Source organism: Haliotis asinina, chromosome 1, assembly GCF_037392515.1.
Source record: "Haliotis asinina isolate JCU_RB_2024 chromosome 1, JCU_Hal_asi_v2, whole genome shotgun sequence".
Lineage (NCBI taxonomy): Eukaryota > Metazoa > Mollusca > Gastropoda > Lepetellida > Haliotidae > Haliotis > Haliotis asinina.
In genome coordinates, this window is record NC_090280.1 from 70,166,713 (window position 1) to 70,179,932 (window position 13,220).

The following is a 13,220-nucleotide window of genomic DNA, read 5'->3' on the forward strand; positions in this document are numbered from 1 at the left end:
GGACGAATGACAGTTTCCAGTAGTTCACCATCTCTACTGAGATGATTTTTGATTGGATCAAACGCAAATTCAGAGATTTACAAAACCCAACATGTCTGCATACATTCTTTATGGATAACAACATAGTGTATATGATTTTGTTTGACAACGGTATATCAATCCATACTGACACGATGCATCATATACAATACAAAAAGTTGATATCCACAAAGAATCTTACTTTCTTGTGACTCGCCATAATTCTAAAATGCCCATCAAATACATCTTTCTGAACACACTATGGGCCCCACCTTATGAGCGCTCGGCGTATCAGCAAATGAAGCAGACAATCAGTTGCCGTCGTTACACTTGAGTGCACATTCACCAGCTATGACTGGGTTTGGTCTCCCCCGGGCTTCCTTACGAGGGACGAAAGTCCAAGTACAACCAGGGATAATCTACAACACTCTATATAGGCTCCCTGGTACAACATATTGCACTTCTGAATCGAGATTGTACGCTTGTAATTTTATTTATTTTCTTACAAACAGCAGAACTGATATAATGGAATATATGTTACTAGTACTTATAGTGGTGGAATATTTGACATGTCGATATTTCATATGTTTTGGGGTTTTTTTATCTCGTGATCAATACTAGTAAGTTCTTATCCACCTTGTGCCTGTAAAATACACAGAATGGCCTTCGTTCGGCTTTGTGCATTGTCTTTTTATTCATATGGCATAGGAACCATATTTGAGGTGTGGCGAGTCACACTGCTTCCATTTCCCCCGCAAGTCTACTGCATCTTTCTTGGATAAAAAATTGGATAAAAAAACATTTTGAAATTGTTTCTGCTGAGTTGTAGGCTGGTTTGACATCTTGCAGTGTCATCATCGCGATAATGCGCCGAGGAGTGGGTTGCTTATGTGGTGAAAGTTGTAATGTGCTGAATTTGTTTCATGACGCGTGAACAAGGAATTTAGCATATCATAACATTGAAATAAATTTGATGTTCGCTTGATAGTGGTCAATACTGCAGTGTTGATGGAAATGGTATTCTATAATGCGGAATTTGTTTCACTTTTATAATACTCCCGTCTTTCATGCGAATTAAATTACCCCAAAACAAATAGACAGTGTCAAGCTTACACTAGATGCTTATTTACAGATTACAACAAGAAAGAGGAAGATTAAATTTCATACAAAAATATTCCATTTACAAATTTACGGAAAATATGTTACACATTATTATCAAATATACAATCAAAAACAATGGGGTAGCATTGTAGTTGTGCATTCTTTAATACTTGTTCATATTTTGCTTTCTTATGACTGCCTGTCGCATCCCTTCGACTCGATTTCTGAAGAAAGCAGTCAATATGATTATACTTGCATTAAGTGAATTGTAAACCAATGTGAAAATAGAATCAATGGTTATTCTCATAATCTCATAGCAAGTATTATTGATACTTGTGTATTTAGTGCATTAGAACACAGGTGTTGTATGGTACAACCTTTTTTCTCCTTTGAAAGATCACACGGATTAATACTGTGGGGTGATTGTTACTGTATCTCCCAGCCTTGAACAAAGCCTCAACACATAACAAGGCCTAATCCCTTGTTCATTGATGAGCAAGTCATGCCAGTAAGGGTTCATTAATTATCAAGGCCTTATGCCTTGATATCACTTCAGTTAAGATTCATCAATTAACATGCCTTCTTCCTTGTTAATTGATGGTAAGCCAAGTTACGTAGTGCATCCCCTTAAAACAGTTTCATCTAATTCTTGATTCCCGAAAGCTAGTTAAATTGGTTTTCATGTTTACTTACCGTAGTTTTTCTGGAATAATTTCTCATGAAATCACTGTGTTTGTTTTGGTTGTTTTTCTTTCTTGAGACGGTTTCCTTTTCTGTCTGCAAACATCTTGTCATAGCCACTGCAACAAACAAGATACAATACCCTGACAGAAATTTTATGCTTCAATGAGACTGACGTATATTATAGAGTGATTACAGAATTACAACAAGAAGTCGTCACCAAACACATGCAACCGATTCAAACGGTTGAACAAAATCGCCCTTGAACATCACATTTTGTTGTAAATTTTATTGTGCAACAAAACTCAGGTTTGGAGCTCAAGAAATGAGCATTCTTATTTATATGACAGTGGGTTGTGCTCATTTTTTGTTATGCACTGATGCATATAGGACAGAGCATTAAGCAGAACTGCAATACCTTGAAAGTCAGCGTGCGGAATAACAGGTAGGGCTGTCTTAGCGTCCTTATTCTGTCCTGTTTCCAACCTGAAAAAATACAATTCAAAATTTATTGCCAGCACAATGAAGATAAATTCATGTCGAGGTTATTGTAGAAACACCAGAAGTTTTACTTGTTGAATGGTTTAATGCATTGAAACTCTTGCAGTTACTGTATTTAAATCATATTAAATTATATTCTTACATCTATTGTGGATTTAGGGCCATTCCTCATACAGACTCAGCATTCCATAGAGCCTGCCTCACAGGGAAAAATGCAATTAGCATTTTGAAAAACCTAACAAAATGACTAGCAGGTATTACAACTAAAGTCTTAAATAAAGTCGAATTACTGCTAATACAACATCGTATAACATCGTATAAGTTTCCTGTCTGGAAACGTTACAAACATTTACAAAGAGATAAACGATCAATTTAGTTTTTAAAATATATTTGTGGTAAATTTGATTTTGAAATGCCTCAGGGATTTTGAAAAGGATATATCTATTAAGGTCACTATTCCATCCATATAATGACGTGTGGTATTGGAACCCAAAATACGTATATGCATAAATACTGGGATTAGTCTGTGTTGCTCCGTCATTGTTGTTTTTGATGAAACCTATGTCTTAAAACATAAAACAGAACGTTTTACCTCTGTAAGAATACGTCCAAAATCAGTCTTATACTAATTATACATTATAATTGAAATTACATGCAACAGGTAATCCTTCAGCTCAACCACAAAAAAAACAGCTGGTGTTACCTGGGGAATATATTCCACCTCCATAGCCTGATTAAGTCCCAGGAAGGATATTTATGACATGTAGTAAACCTTTGATCAGCCAGTTAGTCGAGCTGTTGTTCTCATATCGTGATTCAATATACTAAACACTTACTGAATGGCAGGGATACTCTACGACTCTGTGTATTGAGCGCCCTGCTAAATGATATGGTAGTCTTGAGTGTAAGATTTCTCAACAACCATGCTGCTGAAGGAACACATGGCGTCATCAGGATTGCCTTACTGATTTTACAAATAATATACTTGCGTCATCTGCAATATACTCACCTGAGCTGAATGTGCCCTCTGAAGAAATATCGCTGACAGACATTCTGAACGGCTTCGTAGATGTAAAGTCTCAAATTCAAGATAGCAAAAATGTCCGTATGTTGGTGTGCAATGATCAACTGCATTTTCCAAACGGGTGTTCATATATGTATTTAGATCTCAAAAGGTCATCAAATTACTTTGAGTTACTCTTCCTCTCTGTAACTTCTCCAACCAAGAAATACCATGGACAGTGCAGGTGTACACAACGGTTTGTGAAACATGTAAATGAAGGTATATCACTTTAATATGAATTTTACCAATTGACCATGTTGTTGAAATAGATTATTGTTCATCAAGACTAAGCGTTATCAAAACACTAACTCAAATCAACCAAATAATCCCACTAGTGATATCCTCTTTGGACTGAAGTTGTTTATTTTAAGAGTAAGAGGATTATAAGGCATGCTCATCTGGGTTTGGTCGTTTAACTAATCCCACACAGCCATCTGGACTCAGCTTGGACTCCGTTGGGTACAGACGTGTTTTCGAGAGCTCACGGGTGAGAACCCAAGCGGAGCTTAATGAATGAATGTCAATAAGAAAAGGAAAAGAAACAGAAGTAAAAAAAATCAAGAAAGTCCACCCCAAGATGAAAAATGTGTGAAAAAGCAACACACTAAAAGAGTGTTAGATATAGAGGAAATCAGAAGAATGGCCATGCTACAGGGATCTCAAAATACACCAAACAATGTTATGTATGGACAATACCAGACGTCCCCAGTGTTCACGTATGGACCACCACCAGGGCCTCCGGGTCCCGCAGCTGTCCCCGTACCCTCGCCCCCAAGCTACAGCAAGCCACCGTGGGTGGATGAACTCTTCACAAAGCTTGCTAACATGGAGAGTAAACTTACAAAACTGGACAGCATGGAGACTACATTGAATAAACTAAGTCTACGTACTGAACACATGGAGACAGAGCTTAAAGAACTGAGAGAGACTGTCCGGACTGTCGAGGAGTGCACCAAGTTTCATGACCACCAGTACACGGAGATAGAAATGAAGGTCAGTAAGAACTGTCAGCAAATCTCTGACATATCTGCACTCATCAGTAAAACGAGTAATGACAAATTACTCACAGAGATATCAGCACTTCGTGACAAAGTAGTTGATGTCCAAGCAAGGTCAATGAGGGACAACCTTGTTTTCAGCGGGATAGCCGAGAAACCAGAGGAGGATACTAGCAAAGCTCTGGATGAATTTATCAAAACTGAACTAAAACTAGAACGGAATATAGAGTTTGATAGGGTACACCGAATTGGAGGACCAGGAGCTAGGAAGCCAAGACCAATAGTAGCCAAGTTCTCTCAATATAAGGACAGAGATGTAATCAGACAGGCTGGGTTTGCACACTTGAAGGGATCAAACTTCTATATCAACGAACAGTTCCCGAAAGAAATACAGGACAAAAGGAAACAGTTATATCCCGTGCGCCGTGCTGCATACCGTGCTGGAGACAAGGTAAAACTAACAGTCGATAGACTGTATATCAACGACAGACTCTACGAGCCCGGAAAGCCTGTCCATGGGTCAAGATGTAATGTCCTCACCCGGCCGCACACACTAGAGGACTTCATGCAGGCCAGAAGTAATACAGAGATGGAAACCGCATAGGGAGACGCCGAACATACAGTGCCTAAACAGGTATCAAGTAACTATCTTTCCGTTCTTTCCCTAAATGTATGTGGTATTAAATCCAAACTCCTCAACCCCGACTTTATTACCACCATCAACGATCATGATATTCTGTGTCTAACCGAGTCTAAACTGTGTGACATCGATGTCATAGATATTCCCGGATACTGTGTCTACTCAAACACTCGACCTCAACCTTTGTCAAATCGTGGATCGGGAGGAATCATATTAGCTGTGAAAAGACATCTGAGAGACTATATATCTGTGATCCCAAGGACAAATGGTATATCCTTATGGTGTAAAATTTCCAAGACTTATCTCAAACTCCCATCTGATTTAATCATAGGATGTGTTTACATGCCGCCTGAAAACAGTAAATATGCAGATAAAGAACACTTTACGCAACTCGAATTTGATATTGTTAGTATGTCTACACTTACCAACTATGTGTGCATAACTGGTGATTTTAATGCTCGCACAAAGGACTTACCTGATTATACAGTTATTGATGACTTTTTTAGGGATAATGACCAAATTGACGAATCCCTATTGTACTCTAAAGTTGAAATACTAAGTGCAAATAATATCAACATTGAGAGACATAGCATGGACAAAATTGTAAACTCATATGGTTATAAGCTCTTGGATGTGTGTAAAAACAATGGTGTGTATATTGTTAATGGGAGAGTTGGCAGAGACAAGGATATCGGAAAACATACTTGCAAGAATGCCAGTGTTGTTGACTACTGTGTTGCCTCGGCCGAAATCTTTCCTCATAAAGAGGATTTTGAAATATGTGATTTTGATGGAATATTATCAGATGTTCACTGTGCTCTTTCAATCAAGTTAAGATGTGAGGTGAAGGTATGTAATCCTACACAAGTAAGTGAAAAGGGTACTACACGTATAAAAATGAATCCATGGGAATCCTGTAAATGTGACGTTTATGTAAACCAGCTTGATAGTAATGTATTGCATGAAATCGATAAGCTAATTGACTCTATCGATTCTAGTAATGTATCAGATTGTATAAATGGAATTACGAATGTCATGTCACAAGCACTTGTTGACGCAGCCAAGAATACATTTGGGTGTAAAAGTACCCAAAAAGGACGTAAATCAAATCAAAAACCATGGTTTGATAAAACATGTAAACTGGCCCGAAAGAATTACCATAAGCGCAAAAGATTATATGGGTTACATAAAGGCAATGTTGAAAGAAAGCTATTCGTTTCGGCCAGTAAATTCTACAGAAAAACTATAAGAAAGTCTTACAAATTATTCAAAAACAAATGTATACAGCGGTTGCGTGAGACAAAAAGCAGTGACCCTAAAACATTTTGGGGTATCCTGAAATCATTTGGTAAAAGCGCAGATCAGCCATGTGAAATTAAAACCGACACATTATTTAACTATTTTAAAAACCTGAATACCGATGTCCATAACGATAATATAGAAATGAGTGATGCGTTTTCAGTTGAGATAGCTGTGTTAGACAGCCGGATCACTGAAGCTGAGATTACGGCATGTATTAAAGATTTAAGAAACAACAAAGCCTGTGGTTTAGACAATGTACGTAATGAATATATCAAAGCCTCTGCTGATGTAATGCTACCAGCCTATGTTAAATTGTTTAACCTGGTGCTAGATCATGGAGTTTTTCCTCAAGCTTGGTCAGACGGTTACATAAAGCCCATTTATAAAAGCAAGGGTAGCCAAGCCGACCCCAATAACTACAGGGGGATATCCATTGTTAGTTGCTTAGGCAAGTTGTTCACGGCAATTCTATCCAAGCGCCTACAAAAGTTTTCAGACAATGCGAATTTGATAAGTGAATCACAAGCTGGCTTTCGGAAATCTTATTCCACAATAGATAATATATACATTCTTAAAGCTCTGACAGAGATATATCAAAATATGAGGAAGAAACTGTTTTGTGTTTTCATCGACTTTCGTAAAGCATTTGATACTGTCTGGCGCTATGGTCTCTGGCTAAAATTAATTAGAAATAATATTGATGGAAAATGTTTTCGAGTTATCCGCAACATGTATCAAAACATAAAATCCTGTATTGTATTTGATGGAATCGAATCCCCTTTCTTTTCCTGTGATATTGGTGTGAGACAGGGTGAAAATTTGTCACCATTTCTGTTTGCTCTGTATTTGAATGACCTAGAATCTTTCTTTGCTGAACACAACTTTACTGGTCTGAAGTCAACTCGGAGTATGTTTGAAGATCATATCGGCTCGTACATTAAGTTGTTTCTCCTGTTGTACGCAGATGATACTGTAATACTTGCAGAATCAAGTGATGATCTTCAGCATGCATTAAATATTTTCTCAGAATACTGCAAAACATGGAAACTGAATGTTAATATATCAAAAACTAAGGCTGTAATATTTTCCAAAGGAAGTTGTAAAAAATGTCACCTCTTCAAACTTGATGATGAAAATATTGAGGTTGTAAAAGAATACATTTATCTTGGTATTTTGTTTAACAATAATGGACGTTTTTGTAAAGGTATTAAACGACTTCATGCTCAAGCTTCCAGAGCCATGTATGCAGTATTGCGAAAAATAAGAATGTTAGATATGCCACTAGACTGCCAGTTAAAAATGTTTGACCAAATTGTACAACCCATATTACTGTATGCCTCAGAAGTATGGGGATACGAAAATACACAGCTCATAGAACGTCTCCATCTAAAGTTTTGTAAATACATTCTTAAGGTTAAAATGACAACTCCTGATTACATGGTATACGGCGAGTTGGGCCGATACCCGCTAGATATCTCTATAAAAATCCGAATGCTTTCTCATTGGTGTAAAATGCTAGTACTCCCACACAAACTGTCATCCAAAATATACTCTCTCATGTATAACCTGAAGTCAGCCTGTCCTAATTATACGTTTAACTTACTTTCGGCAATAGAAAATATCTTACGAGATACTGGCTTTTACCATGTATGGATGTCACAGTCTATTGTTTCTCCAAATGTTTTAAAAACTAATGTTAAACGGGTTCTCATTGATCAGTTTTATCAGTCATGGAATGCAACAGCAAATGCTTCCTCAAAAGGCAAATATTACATTCTTTATAAAGAAGTACCTAATCTAAATCCCAATCTTCTGGAACTGCCTCCAAATCTTAGAATATGGTATACACGCTTCAGGACAGCTAACCACAGATTACCTATAGAAACTGGAAGATGGACAAGTATCGCTGTTTCTGATAGGAAATGCACACTATGTAATGATGCAGTGGGCGACGAATACCACTTCCTTCTAATATGCTCAGGTCTAGCAACGCTAAGAAATAAATATCTGCCTAGGTACTTCTGTAATAATCCTTCATTAGATAAATTCATCTCAATAATGAAATCACATTATAAACCACTCACTTTGAAATTAGCTAAATACATCAAGGAAGGTTTATGTCTGTACAAATGAGACTGCCATGTGCAAAATTGTAATTCTCTTTTTAGTGTTGACTTGCACAAACCATACTGTACATATTGTAAATCATCTGTATGTTCTCTGTGTCACTTCGTGTGATTTATGAGAATAAACTTCTTCTTCTTCTTCTTCTTCTCCAACAGAGGGAGTGATTTACACATCTCATTTTTTGTGCTTAATTATTGTGTTTGTTTTCTATTGAAAAAAATGAAATGGGATTGTGAAAAGCTTTACAGTTTATATCGACACCGGTACCATACAACATACAATACAAAATTTAAATGCAGCATGTGTTGTCACATATGTATATAAATTTGAATTGCAAACATGGGTAAAGCTTGAAGACAATCTTATATGGAAATAGTGAATGATCTGATCTTAATAATCTGTCCATCTTAAGATCTGCCTACCTCTTCGTCACTTCTTCTTTTAGATTTGATACTAAACATGATTGAAGAATTAACCTCGTGGTTTGTCATATGATAATCTTGTATTAGAACATTGGTTTATTTACCTTTGTAAAGTGCATTCCACACATACAAACTAATTGTATTAGTATAGAACATTTATGAGAATGTTATTGGTAAGATAATTATTTTTGGTGTCTTGATAGTAAAATTATGGATGCTCACCGAAGTAACCATAGACTAAAGACAAAAAACATCTTCAAGCAGAAAGGAAGACCATGAGAGAGTATGGAAAAGTTTTTTCCCACCTTGTTGAGTCAGTTGTGTATAAAGTGAACTATCACTGTTGACACTGATGATGTATGATTGTGTAGCACTTTAAGAATTTCTTATATTTGCGAAAGTTACCAAATGCAAAACAGAGTGTACAGTTATGTAAGTTATGTTTCATGTATGAATGATAAATTAAAAAATTATGTACGCCGAACATAAACAAACAAATGATAGACCGGCACGCACCATTTAAATATTCTGTAACATACTTCTTGTAAATGATTATATAAATCTTGTTACACAATGATTTGTATTAGTTCATTTGAGTATTTGCTCCAATCCACACGTACTGACATCACAACCAATTATCAATTGACATGTTTATGAGATTTCTTGAATACGCCAATTGCATAACACCGTTAATGAGCACCAACATAAAAGTCTAGTGACAGGTGTTATTTAGAGAATGCATATAGTTCCCACGGAGTAGAGTGGTAAAATCACCGCAATGAGTTTGGGATGATGATTTCGAACAAAGGCAAGACATCTGTTTTAACAGTCACAAGTACTTGGTACATAGATCAATGCTGGCCGTACACATCAACTTTCATGTTTTCATGCACTAGACGCAGTTGCATTGATATAAAGCACAAATGGACTATACAAATTATGGCTTATTCCTTTCCATTATTCCATTCAGTTTTCATGAATAAATATGTCACATGCAAGATCTATTATGCATATCAACAGTAAGAACTCTAACAGAACACAAAAAAAATAAATTAGTAGGTATACAGAGTCATGGGGATTCTTGAGAAATGGCAAACTTGAAAGAAGTAGTGGTAAAATCCTTCCTAAATTTACAAAAGTTTTCAAGCCTTGTAAACATCACCTTTACAATCGTTGTAAATGTTTGTAAATATGACATTTAAATTTTGTAAATTTTTGTAAATCACCATTTTTTTCTTGAGTATGGCGTTAGCTTCTGCTGTAAAAATAGAGCTGTTATCCGGTAATCTAGACGATATTGTTCTGGATCCAATGACCGTGGCACAAGCCACAGCACCACCGTCCTTGGACCCATCTGTAAATAAGGATTTATAATTGCTGTATTTATGTTTCAGTTGTTTATATTCTTGTTTATACTGTAATTCATTCGTTTCTGATTTTTTAACAGTCGTTAATGTTAGGTCAACTTGTGGCCTATCCAATTGCCAAGGAGGAGAAGAAAGAAGACGGGAAGGCGATATACTTTCCAGCTCAATGCTTGCAGTAGAAATAAGTGGTTTTATTCTTAAACCAAGAAGTGGAACAAGAGAAGATTTCTTATAGTATAAATCCTCATACAGAGAATTGAAAACACAGATATATGCAGGGTTGGACTCATTTGAATATAGTTTTGTTACATACTGTAAAGCTAATTTTATACGTCGCTGCTCACGAGATGGTTCATCAGCCTCGACATACAGGCTGTCAACAGGTGAAGTTCTAAAGGAGCCAAGACAAAGTCTTAGACTTTGATGATGGACTGAATCTAATAGTTTTAAATTGCTTTTGCAGGCTCCACCATAGACGATGGAGCCATAATCAAGTTTAGAACGAACGAGTGATCGATATAGGTGGAGAAGGGTAGCTTGATCCCCTCCCCATTTTGAATTTGAAACCGCTTTCAACAAGTCAAGTGCTTTCAGGCATTTAGTTTTAAGTGATTTAATATGTGGTAAAAATGTTAAATGTGAATCAAAGATTACACCCAAGAACTTGGCTTCCTTTACAACTTTAACGGGCGTCCCATCTAGAGACAGTTCAGGGTCTTTATGTGGTTTGTATTAACGACAAAAATGTATGCAGTTAGTTTTCGATTTGGAAAATTTAAAGCCGTTTTCAAGACACCATTTATTAGTCTTGTTTAAACACAATTGCAATTGCCGTTCAATGGTATGCATATTTTTGCCACGACAAGAAATATTAAAATCATCCACAAATAACGATCCATCAATTGAATCGTTTAAAACCTTTGATAAACTGTTGATCTTGATGCTAAATAGAGTGACAGATAAAATACTGCCTTGTGGAACATCCTGATCCTGATTGTAATGATCAGACAGGGTAGACCCCACACGGACCTGGAATTGTCTGTCATTTTAAAAGTTGGATATAATTTCAGGCAAACGACCTCGCAAGCCGAAGTCATGTAAATCTCTCAGAATGCCACACTCCCAGGTTGTGTCATATGCTTTTTCAAGATCAAAAAAGATAGACACAGCATGTTGTTTATTAATTAGTGCGTTTTTAACAAATGATTCTAAACGCACTAAGTGATCGACAGTACTTCTGTTTTTAAACCACATTGTATATCTGTGATAAGGTTATTTGCTTCCAAGTACCAAACAAGTCGATTATTTATCATGCGTTCCATGGTCTTGCAAACACAGCTAGTTAATGAAATCGTACGATAATTGCATGGATCCGTATGATCACGTCCAGGTTTAGGTATTCGTACTACTATGGCATCACGCCACGAAGAAGGAAATTTCCCAGAAGTCCAAATATCATCAAATATTGATAAGAGCGTCTCTAAACAGGATTCTGGTAAGTGCTTCAGGAGTTGATAATGTATGTTATCAGTTCCTGTAGCAGTGTCATGAGCTTGATCAAGAGCAGTATGGAGTTCATAAATAGAAAACGGTTCATTATAATCTTCCCCGTTATCAGAATTGAAATTAATAGCTTTCTTTTTTCTTTTCTTGGTGTTTTTGATACTGCGGGAATTTAGGTAAATAATTAGAGGAGGAAGAGTGTTTAGCGAGGGTTTCGCCCAGTATATTTGCGATATCTGATTTATCCGTAAGTAACTGATCTCCATGTTTAAGATGATGGACAGTAGATTTAGTACCTTTACCTTTAAGTTCTTGGACCATGTTCCATACCTTGGAAATGGGTGTCCGAGAATTTATTTTAGATACATAATTTTGCCAAGATTGGCTTTTGTTCTGTTTAAAAGTACGCCGTGCTTTAGCATTTAAAATCTTAAATTTATTTAAATTATGCACCGTAGGATGGCGACGGAAATAATGTTCTGCCTTTTTCCTTGCCCTCCTAGCTTGTTTGCAGTCATCGTTGAACCATGGTTTGGGAATATGTGGAACTGCAGAGGACTTTGGTATACACTCATCACCTATGGAGTTCAATTCATCAGAAAAGCATTTAATAGCATCGGGAACGTCAATAAAACGTTCGGGTTTAAGTTTTTCAGCACACAGTGTTTCATATAAAGCCCAGTTAGCCTTTTTAAAATTCCGCCTTGATGATGGAGGAACATCAGATGGAGTTACAGCTTTTAATATAGTAGGAAAATGATCACTTCCACACAGGTCATCATGGACTGACCATTCGAATTCATTGAGTAGTTCTGAATTTGTGAGTGACAAGTCGAGAGCAGAATAAGTCCCTGTACCAGGGTGTAAATATGTGTTGGAACCATCATTATAAATACATAAATCATTGTCAGAACAAAAGTCCTCCAACAATTTCCATTTAGTGTTTGTATTTACACTACCCCAGAGTGGGTTGTGCCCATTTAAATCTCCCATTATAATACAGGGCTTCGGGAGTTGATCATATAGAGCTTGAAGATCAGTTTTAGCAAACGTCGAAGACGGCGAAATATAAAGAGAGCATAGCGTAAACGCTACATGCAACGTAATTCTCACTGCAACAGCCTGCATATTAGTATTAAGTGAAACAGGGCTTTGAATAAAGTTTTGTTTGACTAGAATGGATGATCCGCCAGTGGCTCGATCACCCGGTGGTGCAAAACAATGATAGGCATTAAACTGACGAAGGTCAAATATATCTGTTTGTTTTAAATATGTCTCTTGGAGACATATCACTGAAGGTGTAAAATCCTGGACTAATAGCTGTAATTCATGTAAATTAGTCCTCAATCCTCTGCAGTTCCACTGTACAATATTACTGGAATAAACTATCTTTTGGGGGGATGTATTGGGGATCTACCCCGCACTCTTTTGGAGGGCGACAAGCTATGTGCCCTAGAATGGACGTTTTCAGAAACGTACATGTCTTCAAGAGACCCG

At 36.8% G+C, this 13,220-nt stretch overlaps 1 protein-coding gene across 1 annotated transcript in view; it reads left to right on the forward strand.

The window, feature by feature from the left end:
- Positions 1-8,437, forward strand: part of LOC137274784 (uncharacterized) — a 36,053-nt gene extending 27,616 nt beyond the window's left edge. The window contains exon 2 of the mRNA XM_067808121.1: positions 7,448-8,437. Coding sequence (XP_067664222.1) covers positions 7,448-8,437 — 990 coding nt within the window. The remainder of the gene's footprint in view (positions 1-7,447) is intronic.
- The last annotated feature ends 4,783 nt before the right edge of the window (positions 8,438-13,220 follow it).